Source organism: Anopheles ziemanni, chromosome 2 (assembly GCF_943734765.1).
Source record: "Anopheles ziemanni chromosome 2, idAnoZiCoDA_A2_x.2, whole genome shotgun sequence".
Lineage (NCBI taxonomy): Eukaryota > Metazoa > Arthropoda > Insecta > Diptera > Culicidae > Anopheles > Anopheles ziemanni.
The window spans coordinates 13,407,140-13,422,533 of NC_080705.1; the positions used below are offsets into that span (position 1 = coordinate 13,407,140).

Genomic DNA, 15,394 nt, shown 5'->3' on the forward strand with positions numbered 1-15,394 from the left:
TTTGTAGTAACGAGGTTTAAATATGCGATTTTAAGTGTTCGGTTGTTGCTTTGGAGTATTTTGTGTTGTTGTTGTTAAACATTCTCCCTCCCCGACAGTGCTATTACAGTAATACAAACACGCAGTAAATATACTAAACTCTAAACGCGGATCTGATAGGGTTCTCTTCCGTTCCGTGCACTCGTGGACGATCACATCGCCCTCTGCTCTGCTAACACTTGCTTTTTAAAAGCAATCTCCGGAAAGGTCGCTTCCGGACGCACTCGGCGATCAGCTGAGCGTCGGCTCGTCGGTGACCTTCAGCGTGGCGCCCGTTTCGCTGAGGACGCGGTTCTTCAGCTGCTCGATCTCCAGCAGCAGCTCCTTGGTGTCGTAGTCGAGCGACTCGTTCTCGGACTTTAGCTGCCGGTCCTGGTCGACGTCCCATTCGAGCGAACCTTCGGGGGTCGTTGATATGTGCGACAGGTCCGATGAGCCACCGTGTGCGATCCGATCGACGCTACTCAAGCTAGCGACCGCCGGTGGAAAGCGACGATGTCCTAGCAGATCGCCAGCCGTCCCACGGATGCTCTCGAGTGAACCGGCCAGCTCGTCGGTGGAGGCGCGCAACCGTGCTTGGCTAAGAGCGGTCGCTGGAGGTTGATGAATGAGCGGGTCACGCTTTCGGAGTGCGTTGATACGATCTTTGCTTCGCTTGAGCGTCGACCATTCGTCGATCTTGAATACCGATTCCTGTACCGACGCTGGAAAGCTGCCCAAATGGGAAGGCATCCCCATCGGGTCTTCCTCTTGAGTTAACCTTGGAAGTAAACGATGTAGAATAACAGATTGTTAAAGTATTCTCTTCGTTGACGTTAAAGTATTCTCTTCGTTCACTCTATAAGTGTGTTTAGAGACGTATGAAGACATCAGGTGAATCGATCTGAGTTGTCTACAAGCTGGATAGACCGGTGGCTTTCGGCGAATAGACACGAAAACGAAAAGTACAATTCTGTATTAACGTGTTGGCTTTAAAAGGAATAAGAAAATCCGATCTCAACTGAGACGCGATCCGACTTGAGATTGTTCCGAATCCCTGCAGAAACTGGTGACGGATGACAAATCCTAATTCCAGGGGATACTTATCCCGCAGTCCAAATAAGACAAATCTAGATGCCAAATATTTTTAATCTGAGCTTGGGATCTAAGTCTAATCGACTCTTGATGTGGGATCATATCCGGATAAATCCATTCAGTTTCAGATGCCTTAAGTTTGAACTCGGATTTTTGATCCGATTGTTTTTTGAATTCAAAATCTGTACTTAGATCCTTGACGTGGGTTAACTCTACCGGATCCAGATCAATCGTACCTATACTCCAAATTTAGAATCCTTTCTTTTTAGTCTGTACTAAGGATCTGGATCCTTGGTGTTCATCTGGATCCTTCGGGTCTTGGCCAATCCAACCTATGCTCCAGTTCCAGAATGTTTTCGACACGTGATAAATTTACACCCGACATAAAGCACCGGGCGTCTCCATTGCATTCCATCAGCAACGCCACGTGGCACTCGTGACACTCACCACTGGCCATGCTGGTAGCCGTAGTCGTTCTCCCACTCCAGATCGAGCGAGCTGCCGGGCGTGGAGGTTTGGTCCGTTTGCAGATCGTTGTAGCCGGCGGTCGCTTTCCGATGGCCATCCTTCGACACGAGCAGCAAAGAATGTGCATCGAGGCACTGCAGTTGAATATCGAATCTGTTCAATCGGAGAAGGCCATGAGAATAGAATGCGTTGTCAGTTGCATCCCCCTACCCCCACAGTGGTGCTTACCCTGACGTAGGATGCTGATTATGTTTGCTTTGGTTGGGCCCCGTCGAGGGTCGTTGCGAAAAATTATTGTGTTTTGCTTTGTTCAGTCTTGCGTAGTCAACCGGTTTCGTTCTTGTCCAGAATTTACGGAAAATGTTCCATTTTCCCTGCAAAAAATAAAAACCATAGAAACAGTTTGCGATATTTACAGAGGAATAACAGCTAAGTTGCAGCTACACTTACATTTGATTTGATTTGTATTGCCTCGTGCGAGTCCGCCTCCTCCTCCTGCCTCCCTCCCGTGCCCTGCATTCCTTCGAGTAAGATCTGAGGAGGAAAATGGTTTATTTAAAATAGAGGTTTTTCATCACAAAACATTCTGATATCAGAATTGTAGATCGGTTTCTGATTACGTACCTCATAGTGACTGTCGCTGGCATTCAAACGCGTACGGCTGCAGAAAGGATTAGAATGTCATGATTTTGTTTCGATCGATTGGTTTTTCATCGATTACAAACACACGCAGACACATGTAGGAAAAAAAGAAGTTCGATAAAGTTGGGGTAAACAAATGTAAGATTACTGTGATTAACAAAAATACAAAGAACCAGAAAAGGAATTGAAGAGTGTTTCCTTTGGTTTTCCTAGCAACCATTTTCATTCATCCCTGCTGATTTCCTTACCCCGTTCGCCCTCCATTGGTGTCATCCGAAAGGCATCCTTTGAGGCAGTTGCCCATTGTTTCGCATCAGCGTGCCGGAAAACAAGCGCTAGCCCGCGTCCTTTTAGGAACTGCTCTCTGTGCGTGTGTTACAACCCGTAATCATATGACGGGACGGCCAGCGGAATTTGTACCTCCAACGCCATGCGTACGCGCGTAACACGTCCGAGTAAACGCATCCAGCGGAAACCATTAATTTACACCAGAGAACATGCACTCACCCGCACACACTGCCACACGAATTACACGCACGAGTTTGAGGGCCACTCCTTGCCCTTTTCCGGGTCGGGAAGGAACGTCTCCTGATGGGGGCGATAGCTTGTAGTGGTCGAGAAATGACTCATTTTTCACCGCAACTCGTTTTCTAGTGCCTGACCTCGAAGCGCATCGACAACTCTCTTTGTTCCCGCACGCGGATAATTGGTCACGGGATGGAGAATGGAAAACGCGCACCTTATGCGAAAGGTACTACCATTTTTCAGGCCCAAACGTTCCTATGGATCAGCCTTTGTTTTCCACCTCCCGTTTCGATCGATTCGTACGCAAACGGTTTGCAAACGATAGGAAAAACCTGGCGAAACTAAAACAACCCACTGCACTCGGCGCGGGTGGAAAAAAGCACGGAAAACACGACGGCTGCACCCCGTGAGACGTCAAACAAACAAATGCGAACGCGAGCACACCAACTTTCTGCCCGCGAACATGATCAATAAAGTGAAACGGACCGACTATACACACGGTCTGCACGACATTGTCGTCGTCGTCCTCTCGCTCTTCCGGTCACACATACACCACATCGCACGCGACGTTCGCCGTCACCGTTGGTTGTTTTTTCCACTTTAAAAATGTAAGGAAACTGCCACAAAGGTAAAGAAACCCCTTCTGGTAGCCTTTCGTTTTCAAACTGAATTCAATTTACGCGACGAAAACTGGGAAAACGACATCGGAACACAAAACTCGTACGAGTGAAACGAAAACTATTCGCCGATGAGTCAGTGCAATCAAACAGTGTGCCATGACGAGAGGAAATATATAAAAAAAATCGGGCCTGGGGGAAAGCACCAACAACCGAGTACATCAAGGGGGGACAAATATGAAACAACAGGAAGAGGAAAAACATAGCAACAACGAAGCGGATCGTTATGACAGCGAACAGCTGACTTTGATTGTACTTGAAGGATTTCGAGCGGGTACGGAACGCATGCGCAGACGTTATGTTTACGTTTCTTGCTCCAACGACCGCGCAGTGGGAGATGGTGGGAAAAATAACCCTCCGAGGGCGGGGTTCCGGGGGAGTTTGTTGTACCAAAAGAAAACGGGACTCGCTTGAAAAGAAAAAGTAGCGGAATGATTTACTTTTCGAACCTTCATTCAAATCGGTTGTTATTTCCAAATTCCAAAAATAGTTCTTGGTAAATTATAAGAAAGAGAGACAATTCACTTGACTTTAGTGGTAATAATTGGCAATGAATTAAGTGGTTTGATGCAAGATGCAACATAAAATAAACGTGCTTAAGGAAGGCTAAATACTAAGTGGAGAAGAATGTGAACAACACGACAAGTTAGATTAGAGCGTTTTAAATTGGGTCATGGTCGTTCATTTTTGAGTCTTATCAAGCATAACCTTTTGACCAAACGTACGTCGAAAAACTCACAATCGCACTCTGGGTTAACCCTTCATGGTCCAGAAAGCATGAATGGCTTTCTTTTATCAGTTGAATTGTGAGACAGACTCAAAGCAGCAAATTAACAACCCTTCATAAAACATGAACTTGTAAAAGAAGGGCGTTCTTTTTAGACAACTTTTAATGTAGTCAAATGAAAATTTTTTGGCATAAAAATAGGATTGTTAAAGAAAATAGGTAAGGGTGTGTTTATAATTTTTTTTAAATTGCATTTTTTGAGAAATTGGTAATATAAAGTAAAATTTTACCGCATAGTCGGGCACGCTCACGGATTCTGAAAAAGAATACGATTAATTCGTATTAATATACCCTGTATGGTTTGACGCCCTTGACCATCGTCACTGTGTTGAATTATTTTTAGACTTGGTGATCGCCAACATAATCAGTACCTTTTTTCATTATATTTCCGAAGAATAAGAAACAACTGCGCGATTAGAGCACCATCATCAGACGGGCGTGGTTCGTCAAGCAAAGTGAAAGTGTTTTTCCTGTTCGCTGCGAAGCCAAATGGAGCTGCGCAAGTGTTCAATTTGTCTGTTTTTGATCATTGTTTTTATAGTGGCCAACGAAACCTTAGCGCTTGAAACATCCGATGGGAAACTGGATGAAATCGAGCGTTCGCTCAAGGTAAGTTTGATGTCGCGCAAACTAACTCGTGGTCAAAGTGTGAAGGCAAAGGTATGACTCTTTACAGAAAGTGCTGAACAAGTTGGCCGATTTGGAAACATCTGTGGCGGCGAAGGTGGATGCACTAGAGAACAAGTTGATCGCAAAGATCGCCGATCTTGAAGAGAAGCTGATCAATAATCAGCCCGGCCAAGCGAAAGTTTACAGCTCATGCCGGGAAGAACCCGACAAGGTGTCCGGCAGGTATGTGCTACAAATCGGCTCCAACAAGAACGTGTCGGTAGTTTGTGAGCAGACCGCGTTCGGAGGTGGTTGGATTGTAATCCAGCACCGTTTCAACGGGCAAGTGGATTTCTACCGAAACTGGACGGAGTACCGGAATGGGTTCGGCGACCTGGACGGGGAATTTTGGCTTGGGTTAGAGTACCTGCACAAGCTGACTTGGGCCCGAAAGCACGAGCTTATGGTGGAGGTGAAAGATTACGAAGGAAGGTACGGATACGCACGGTACGACGAGTTCTTGATCCGAAGTGAAGAGGAAAAGTATCGTCTGAAGGTAGGGCATTACACCGGGACGGCCGGAGATGCGTTGCTTCCTCACCAAGAAAACAAATTCTCCACGATGGACGAAGAGAATGATTATCACGACGATGAACATTGTGCCATACAGATGCACGGTGGCTGGTGGTACAACAGTTGCGGTACGTCCAATCTCAACGGGCCGTACGGAAACACCACTGATAAGTGGAAGACAATGAAGTGGTTCTATTTGCGATACAACGGGCTCCCTATGGCCTACACGAGAATGATGCTTAGAGAAGTTAACTAACTAAAGCAATTTGATACACAACATCAATAAGACGAATACCTGAAAGATTCACTAAAACATTTTAATATAACCTACTACATCACGTCGGCACAAAACGAACACAATATGTAAAAAGAGATGTGTTTTGTACGTTATAGACTGAATACAGTTGAACCATTGTCAAACGAATGAAGTGTGTGTATTTTTGTTTTATTAATCATGTGCAATATAATTCAAACAAAAAGTGCTGGTGAGAGATTACTGCTCGCAAATAGAACATGTGAATTGATTGACATAAATGATTGTTAAATCAAATAAGAAATTTAAATAATTTACATACACAAAATGAATTTATCTTTACAGTTTGTAACAACTTATCAACTTTTGAAGCCTAGTGTTAGACATCACAATCTAAAAGAAACGGGCGAGTGTCAAGCACGTGGAGTTCGCTTTATTTCTTCTTCCCCCTAATAATAAGGCGGATTTGGGTGGTTCATGAAACAACGTCTTGCAGGGCTAGTTTTTTATTTGGGTGTTGATAAGCATATCGGCGAAACAGTGAAACAAAAAGCGTGCCTAATGCACCATGTTCTATAATATGGATGGAAATTATTTTAAAATTGGTTGAAATATTGATGAACTTCAATAAATTTCCATACAACAGCTGAAAGAAAAAGTGAAAAAATCTTAAAAAATTTTACAGTAAACTTATGACAGTATTTTTTGGATTCCAGTAAATTTAAATTTATTTTAACGTTTCCAGTCAATCGAAAATTACATCTATTAAATTACTAGTAAACTGTATACCTCAACCTAGCACAACTAAGAAATATTCATATCGCGAAATATAGTGGCAAAGAAGGTGACCAATGTGCTGGGCATGGTGCAAAAACTCTGCATGAATGTTCAGCGTCTCGTTCCACAAAATTCAGCCAACAACACGACGATAATTTGCCTCTACTCTGTCGCGTACTATTCCAGATTTGACGAACTGGAACTTGGGCGAACCTAAGTTGTGTCCCTAAGTTGATTTACCCAAATTCATATGTTTTTGATCAAATTTCTTCCGAAAGAATGGGATTAAAATTGATTTTAAACAGGTTAGTTTTCATCCAAAAATTAAAGACCAATTGTTTTCACAAAACAAACGGATATGGATTTTTTGTCATTTCTATTTTAATGGTCAAAATGTAGGTCTTATGAATCGCATTTAGGCGTATAACGCCTCACACTTGCTATCAACGTCCTGCCTTATTAATTGGGAAACCCAGCGACTCTTGAAATTCTGGGATGCTATTTTAAGCCACATGCTGTGATAACATTACCCGATCCCGCATGTTCATGATCATCGACAGCTGTGCCTTTAAGGTTAATGGATAGCAGTATAAAAGGGCTCCAAGTTCTACGACTGTTCGTCAAATTCCATTGTGGACCAACCCGCGTAGAGTTCTCGATTCGGTTGCCAAAAGTTTAGTGTTACGTACCTCGTTATGAGAACTAAAGTGCGTTTAGTTTGTTTGTTGTTTGCCATCTCGGGGGTGTTCGGGCCTATCTCGGGTACCGATGATGTTGGTGCGGATTTGTTGAAGGCCAAGCTCGATTTTCTGCAGGAGAAGTTGCAGGAAATAGAGCACAATCTACTTGACACGATGGATAGAAAGCTGGACCATTTGCGCAACAAGTTCGATGAAATGCAGCTCAGCATGAAGGCAAGAGATGGGAAGCTGGATGTAGTTGAGCATGCGTTGAAGGTAAATATTTTAGTTCTTTTCAGATAAGTGGTTGTCTTGGCGGGTCATACAAACGCGCATGGTTCTCGTTGCAGGAAGTAGGAAGTAACAAAGTGTGCGATTTGGAGGAATCCATGAAAACAAGGGACGATCTGTGGCAGGAAATAGCGCGCGATGTGAACACCATACACACCAATTTGAGTTTTCAACTGGAGGACCAGCTGACTACTCTGGAGGACAAGCTGACTGCTAAGATCAGTAATCTTGAAGGGAAACAACAGGCCGACTTCACAAAACTTCAAGGTGAGACTAGAAAGCTTCTCGACCTTCAAGCAGAATATGGGAAAAACCAAACCATTCAGATGGAACATATTGCGAACTCGACCGAGATCCATTCCTGTCTCAAGTTGGGTGATCTCGAGAGTAAGCTGACTGCTAAGCTAAGTGATCTAGAAGGGAAACAACAGGCCAATTTGAAAAAGTTACAAGACGAGACGAAAAAGCTTGTCGAACTTCAAACTGAGTATATCAAAAACCTAACAACCCAAACGGAAGCCCCAAGGATATGTAAAAACGCATCTACGTCAGGTGTGTACCTGATCCAACTTAATCCTCATGAGAAGGTATCAGTTTATTGTGAACAGGGGGCGTTCGGCGGTGGGTGGATTGTAATGCAGCACCGATACAACGGCCAAGTTAGCTTTGACAGAAATTGGACTGAGTACCGAAATGGTTTCGGCAACCTGGGCGGGGAGTTTTGGTTTGGATTGGAATACCTCCACAGACTGACTTCCGCCCGCAAATACGAGCTTATTATAGAAATGAAAGATTACCACAGAAATTACGGATACGCTCGATATAGTGAGTTTGAGGTCGGTAGCGAAAACGATGGATATAGTTTGAGTTTAGGGAAATATTCTGGTACAGCGGGGGACTCGTTTGTGATACGCCATTTCACAAAATTCAGCACGAAAGATAGAGACAATGATAACAGCAGTGGAAATTGTGTTTCTAGGCCCGGTGGAGCCTGGTGGTATGACAACTGTGGTTATGGTGCTACTCTCAACGGACCATATAAGAATTCAACAAGTACTTGGGACGCAATGGTTTGGCACAATTGGAAAAATGATCTTCGTAGCATGGCTTATACGAAAATGATGATACGAGAAAAAAATTACTAATTTGAAACAGTTGTTCAAGTGGTTCCGAATTCTCATAGGTATTCTAGCTTAGCCCCTCCTACACGATGTATGAAAAATAAAACACACTCTAAAGGTGGAGGGAATTAGGTGTAAAGTAATTCACCTGGATGAAATGAGCGTTTGACAATTGCTGTTAAGTGAAAGTTACGATCGTTGAATCGCAGGTGCTGTTAATCTTTAAAATATAAAACCTGTAAAAAAAATATTGCAAAACAGGCGTCACGTTTGAACTTTGAGCTTTATGGCTTTTATTATATTTTTAAAGGAAAGTAGCATACAGTTTTGGATGGGTTAGTTCCATTCACAGTTGGTTCTTAGCTCCTACAAAAAAAAAAAAAACAAACAAAACGAGGTGTAATAAAAGCGTTAAAAGAAAATAATAAACCAATCTTGATATGTTTAAAACTGGTTTGGGTCAACAATTTACTTAGTTTGTAAGCGAAACAACTACAGTCACTGTTAAGTACTTTCATCTTACTCCAAAATAATTCAGCACTGAACGGGATTGGGTTATACATCGCGTATTCTACGGTAAAAGAACACGATGAACGTCTTAAATCCTGAATAAACTGTAGCAGTTTGCAAACCTGATATCACGATGCTGTCCTCTTCGTCTGGCGTTATTCTATTCCCGCAACAGCGCACGTGATAGAACGTCACCGTTTGTCGCCAGGAAACAGCTGTTTTGGAGCCATTTCAGCATTAAAGCTGATCTCAGATTGTCCCGCCGGCGATGGACCTTCGTATATTAACCGATCTCCGCAGGGGTATTACGCTTGTGTTGGGCCAATGGACCCTCTCCTCCGCATCGACACCTTTTCCCTTTCCGAAAACGACACCACGAAGTCAGGCACGTCGTCCTTGGGGTCAATGTTACTCTTGGAACCCGCCCTTCGCAGTCTGTGACGTATTGAGGTGGAGCAGGGGCATTGATGACGATGGAGGGTAGAGACTGCATTCCTATGCCTTCCATCCACGAGACACACCATGGGGATGAGCACGCTTCGAGGTTACTGTTTCTTTTCTATTTTTTCCCCAAAAGTGTATTTTTCTGTCATCGGTTAGTCGCGAATCATTGAAAAGGTAGGAAAGAACGAACAATTTCCCCAGGAAAGCTCGAACCAGACACGAAACGTACGCGCCTTGCAAGATGGTTTGCTCCTGCATCTGCCCAGGATGAGAAATGGAAGGTTAAAAACAAAAATAAAACCGAACCACTCGCTCAGGGAGCGGCCGGCCGAATTGGGACAACCTGCAATGGTCGCAGAAATGCGCAGCTTCCGAAAACCATTCGCCGTACAACGTCGGACAACCGAGGGATTACGTCCACGAAGACTAGTTTACAAAAAAACAGAAAGGAATATAAAAACACCCAAACGGTAAGACAAAACTCCTGCGGAAAAGTTCCTCGCGTCGGGAAAGAAGAAACTAAAGACGTGAAGCTTTTCCGCAGATGACGCAACCCCGTCGTTCTACCAATCTAAGGATGCCGTGGAAGGGAGAAGTTCTACCTTGTGCTTGCACGTTGGATAGAGTGAGAGGGAAATCGATTGGATTTTGCGCGATTCTCGAAGATGGTACGAAAAGCGCCTTCGAAAGGATATTCCTCCTTCGCCGTCCGTGTTCGCCGCGCGAGTAGATTGGAAGAAACCGATTCCACGGGGGACGATTTCAAGACCGACCGGCGAAGGCGCCACAAGGATCATCAAACGCACAAGCACACACACATACACGTGGGAAAACGGCGGACGGGCAACGTGTAGAACGAATTTGATTGGTTCACGAACCATTTAAAGCGGGAGTGAGTGAAATAGCACGACAAAAGGAACGATACCGAAGCAAGCATAGGGAAAATGGAACGTTTTGCCGGTCGGTGGAAAAGAGAGAGAAACAAAACGAAAACCCGAGAGGCAAGCGCTCATCAGGATGAGGAGAAAAGCAGAGCCTCCGCGGATGGTTCGGAAAATGTTAGTTTTGTTTTTATTACTCTCACCCGAAATAGGATACCCGAAGTTGGTGGATCGATCCGGAAATCGGGTGAGGGGAACTTTACGGGTTTCTTTTTTTATTATTTGTGCCAAAGCGACCAAAAAACGTCCGCATGCGCCGTAACATGAGCTACCCCCCAGAAACATCCACCAGCTGGGAAAACGGTTCGGGATGAAAATTCGTTCGTTCGGCTGACGAAGGGGAAAACTAGGAAATCTCACGAGAGAAACCTTTACGATGCCACCGGGTTTTCCCTCGTCCTCGGTGAAATGTAAACAAACACTTTGCCGGAGAGAGAAGGCGAGCCCGGGGAAATATTTCATCTCCCAGCATCCGCATCTCGACGAGTCCGGCATTTTTGACGTTTCCAAAAGTAAACAGAGAGAGAGAAAGAGAGTTGGACCGCGTGGCAAGCATGGACCGAAATTCGCGTGGATGATGATGCGCCGCCGTTAAAACCGAACGGCGCCGTCGACGTCAATGACAAACGACGACGACGACGGCGGCCACGTTGATGATGATGATGGTGATGGTGATGATGCCGCTCCGGATACCATGTGCGGTTCAGCGCAGTGTGCGCTCGGATGGATGCGGCACCCGGAATGCGCTTTCAGTGTTGTCTCGGATGCAGCGTCGTGTGGAAGCAAACTTCCCGTTCGCCCGTGCGTGCGTTGGTAGGCCGTTTTCCGGTCCGGTTTGGGAAATTCGGCCGTCACTGGCGTCGATAACATCCGTTCGAAACGTTCAACGTCGTGCTTCACCAGCGGATGAGAAATTGAACAGTCGGGAAATGTTGGAAGAATTCAACGGAAAAATAAACTTCGTGGAAATGTGTTCGATTGGGAGTGTTTAATTTATTTCTAACTGGAATCGGATGCTGCTTTTTGTCCCTTTAGATGTTCACAGTGCAGCGTGTGATTGTGATTAAAAGTGGCTCGATAATGCTAGTGAACGAAACGAAGTTGATTCTGCACAAGTGTTTTCAAACACAATTCCAATTGATCATTTTATAACGGGGTTTTCGGATGCAATGTGCAACGTTGTCTCTTCTGTAAAGTTTTCTATTGCATAACCAGTAGAAGTTAGAGGAAATACATTATTTAAAAACAACGAAACAAGTGCTGTTGTTTCTATACTGTTTATCTCAACAAAACTTGCTTAACGACGATAAGGAATCTTTAAATTAAACTAAAGTGATTCAATAATTGTAGCAAACACTCCAAATAACGTAATTTTTAGTTTAAGTTCAACCTGCACATTACTTTTAGTGATCGTGATCGTACGGTTCTAAAGGTCGACTGTACATTCTCTAGTGGTGTTCGGTGCCGGTAATTAGTTCACCGCAACAAGGATGGCCCCCTTTGACGGTACGGGGGCCTTCCTAACGATGGCCACTCTGTTGCCGATAAAGTTGGTGCTCATTTCCCTGCTAGCGCAGCAGCAGACGACGATCGCTAGTCCAGCACCTTCGTCCAATAACAACATGGTTGCGAATGGTAAGTAATTGCGGACAAAAATCTCTACAATTTTTAAAAACAAATTTGACCGGAAAGAAAAGAATGTATTGAATGAGAAGTTAAAAGGAAGGGAATTACATGTTGAGAAATTCATATTATTGTTCACACACATCAGGATTTAAAGTATTTGACAGATATTTTGTGACTTTATCTTTTATTTTATTTTCAACCTAAAAATATGTAATAATCATTTGCTCACAAATTTAGTCTTTAAGTTGTTCAAACTCCTGTTTTTGCTAAATGCCAATCGTGAAAACAAGAGAAAATATGGTATAATATATCATTGATCTTGTTTTTCTGAGATAAGATAAAGATATTGTTGAAATCATATCAGCTGAAGAAAAAATATGACATTTACAAAATTTACCAAATTTAATCGAAGTTACTTTATTTATATTGAATTTTTATTTTGTACCTTTCAACTTTCTTTATCGTAAATTTTCAACTTTCTACACCATAGAATGTTCTTCATACATTAACTTCTCCGTCTTCATATGTCATTTAAAATGTACTTCCTCACTCTTTTTCACCTTATCGTCTATCCTATCCCATGGTCACAGATTTGCACATTGACATCCTTGTTTATTTATATCATTAATCCATCGCGTAAAGCTTAGCGATCGCCCACCAGGCTTTCCCCCTCGGGGAGGAAAACTTCTTGGGGAGGGTGAAAATAAAAGAAAAACATCCTCAAGCGAACCGACTACTTCGAGCCTCTATTTATCAACTTACCGACTCCTCCACCGCCCGGACAATGTCAGTTCAACCTGCTGCTTTTGCAGATGTTCAAACGGACGGCCGCGTTTCGCGTGCTTCGTCCTTGTTCCTCAAGCACCTTCCCGTTTCTTCGCTTTTGTTTTCCCCCGTTTTCCAAACTCACACCACGGTGGTTCTCAACATTCAACAAAAAAAACCCCAACCCGGTTAGGATGCGGGATAAGCTGTTTTGTTTGACTTTTCTTCGATCCCGACACCCCGCGTGCCACTACTTCGCCTTTGCTTTACCCTCGCCTTTCCCGTGAGGCAGGGAAAAACTCGTCGCCGGATGGTCGTCGGAGCCGGTTACACCAGTTCGCTGCCGTCGAGGGGATTCGCGGCCCCATTGTGTTCAGCGTCCCAGGTTCTTGGGACTTCGTTAGCATTGATGAAATGTTTGCCCACGGTGTCTATTTGTCGAACGTTCCTGCTCGGTTCCGGTCACCCGGTGGGATGGGAGTTCCTGGCCGGTGTGGGTGTGGGTAAATGAACTGCCGGATCGATAGATTGAAAGTCCGGTACTTGTCGTGTTCTTGTGGGTGGTAAAAAGACCGGAAATAGATTCACCAAGAAACCCGGGTGCTTTTTCCCATCCTTCCGAGTGGCACGCTAATAGATGATCACTATTTAAAAGACGATTAAGAAAGTCGCCTTTCGGTGGACCGGGTTTCAAAGTCCAGCCCGGGGAGGCAACAAATTGAATAATGCTCGACAACGTTGACCTGATTTTGCTAACGAACGCTTCCGATAGTGCGGAGGTACGCCAACCCGGTTTTCCTGAACTGAGAGTTGCTCGCCAGGAGCACATGAGTAGGATGTTTTCATCCCCTCGCAGGAAGAGCGATCGAGGGAAGGGATCGATAGCTCGTCGAGATGCTAGCGGCAATTGACTGTATCACATTTTAAGGATCTCATCTCGCAACAAACACACATAACATGTCCTTTCGTCTCACCAATAAATCGAAATTCATTAAACTTCAATGGTGGCAATTAATTGTGAGGATTATTCGCCATCGCCTTGCAACCTTCTCAGGGGTGTTTGAAGGAAACGATGTTTGCATGTCTGACGTTCCCCGAGCTTCACATGCACATGCAAAATAGCACAAGCGGCCCATAACAATCACGTGCTCGTGCCATAATCACCAAACCGGCATCGGAGGGTTTCGGTTCGGTCGTTATTGTTGCAATGCACCCCTCCAACCGTGCAGCATCATCTTCTAATCAACGTCACCACCATCTCCTTGAACAGCCAAAGGGCACCAGCCGGGGGAGGGAGGCCATATTGTTTCACGTTGCCCTTATCGTACGCCCGATAATCTTGCAATTGATTTGAGCGCCTCAACGAGCGCCTCTTTCGGCACGTACCGCTGTTGACTTTATCACTCGGCTTTTCCATTCTTCTCGGCCATTTTTTCTTCTTTTTTGGATGTTCTCTCGTCTCCTCAAGAACCAACCTCAATCGGAGAAACGCAAACAGAACCACCACCGCTCGGTACGGAATTTAATCGAATCCAACGCTTAACGCAATTGCCGGGCGGGTCGTACGTTTCGGTTTAAAATAGCACATTAGATCCAACGGCTTCCATGGGAGAGAGCGAAGGAGAGGGGGGGATGAGGGTATTCGGTCATTTAGGATTCATCGGACCTAGTCTGGAGATACACAAACAGGCAGTAAGAAAACAGGTGGAATTTTTTGGCAAATAAAAAGTAAACGTCTGCAAACGACGAACCGCAAAGGTAAAACAGCAAGAAAAGGAGGAAAAAAGAAGTCCAACAGTCCGATAACTTTTACAAACCGAAAAAAGGAACGCCAAACGACAAAACGGAATCAGAGGATTAAATAAAAAAAATACAAATGAGAGACAGTGTAAAACACACACACACACACACACACACACTACAGGTAGGAAAAATCCGAAGCGTATCCACAACAAGCAAACAAGCATCCTACCGCACTTTACATAACGACTTCGAGTACATTTCGAGCGATAACAAGCTGATCTGTATGCATTCGCTGGTGCGCCCGGCATGTCCAGAGGGTTTTCTCGGGGTTTGTTTTTTTCTTTCTCGATCGTCCTAGTACTTGTATCAGTGTGTGTGTAAGTGTGTTTGTCTTCCCCGGCGCAATGTTTAGTTTGCAAATTTAACGTGAAAAGTTAAAGCGTTAATCGCCCCCGGCGTCAGCCGAGACGACGACGACGATCGCCGGGTTTGCTTGTCTTGTGTGTTTCTTCGTTTTACGCTGCTTCATTTGTTTTCTTCTTTTTCGTCTTCTAACGTCTTCGACCTTTGCATCGGTCCATCCCTCATCCGTGCTGGAACTTCTAAAGCAGGTCACATCCACAAGTCAAGATATCCGGGGGCGTTTGTTAGATCGGATTGGAGTCCTGTCTGGTCGTGTGAAGAACAGGGAGGTAAAAAAAATGGGAGAAAATAAAACATCCTTCGTCCTGGACCTACCGAACGGAATGACCATCAGTGCAGTGCCATGTTCTGGGTGCGTTTATACCCGAAGGCCGTGTCCTTAAGTCGTTGAGCTTCCATTTTCTCACCAGTTTTGACCTGAACTCG

At 44.5% G+C, this 15,394-nt stretch overlaps 3 protein-coding genes across 3 annotated transcripts in view; 2 read left to right on the top strand and 1 right to left on the bottom strand.

The window, feature by feature from the left end:
- Window positions 1-270: 270 nt before the first annotated feature.
- LOC131293000 (uncharacterized) lies at window positions 271-2,527 on the bottom strand. The gene is made up of 6 exons (XM_058321080.1): window positions 2,472-2,527; window positions 2,206-2,242; window positions 2,032-2,115; window positions 1,810-1,955; window positions 1,561-1,734; window positions 271-799 (listed from the first exon to the last, which is right to left on the bottom strand). The coding sequence occupies exons 1-6, from the start codon at window positions 2,525-2,527 to the stop codon at window positions 271-273; spliced, it is 1,026 nt and encodes a 341-aa protein (XP_058177063.1).
- A 1,075-nt stretch (window positions 2,528-3,602) lies between these two features.
- LOC131293001 (ficolin-2-like) lies at window positions 3,603-5,650 on the top strand. The gene is made up of 3 exons (XM_058321081.1): window positions 3,603-3,699; window positions 4,754-4,821; window positions 4,889-5,650. The coding sequence occupies exons 1-3, from the start codon at window positions 3,603-3,605 to the stop codon at window positions 5,648-5,650; spliced, it is 927 nt and encodes a 308-aa protein (XP_058177064.1).
- Window positions 5,651-11,901: 6,251 nt separating this feature from the next.
- LOC131294913 (lachesin-like) overlaps window positions 11,902-15,394 on the top strand; it is a 37,437-nt gene continuing 33,944 nt past the window's right edge. The window contains exon 1 of the mRNA XM_058322968.1: window positions 11,902-12,046. Within this exon, the coding sequence (XP_058178951.1) occupies window positions 11,902-12,046 (145 nt within the window). The remainder of the gene's footprint in view (window positions 12,047-15,394) is intronic.

Excerpts from the sequence above, each read along its gene's own strand:
- LOC131293000 (XM_058321080.1), bottom strand. The coding sequence starts at position 2,527 with ATGGGCAACTGCCTCAAAGGATGCCTTTCGGATGACACCAATGGAGGG. Across the intron at positions 1,956-2,031 it reads CAATACAAATCAAATCAAAT|GGAAAATGGAACATTTTCCG; the intron begins GTAAGTGTAGCT and ends TATTTTTTGCAG. Across the intron at positions 1,735-1,809 it reads AATCAGCATCCTACGTCAGG|ATTCGATATTCAACTGCAGT; the intron begins GTAAGCACCACT and ends CCGATTGAACAG.
- LOC131293001 (XM_058321081.1), top strand. The coding sequence starts at position 3,603 with ATGAAACAACAGGAAGAGGAAAAACATAGCAACAACGAAGCGGATCGT. Across the intron at positions 3,700-4,753 it reads ACTTGAAGGATTTCGAGCGG|TGGCCAACGAAACCTTAGCG; the intron begins GTACGGAACGCA and ends TTGTTTTTATAG. Across the intron at positions 4,822-4,888 it reads AAATCGAGCGTTCGCTCAAG|AAAGTGCTGAACAAGTTGGC; the intron begins GTAAGTTTGATG and ends GACTCTTTACAG.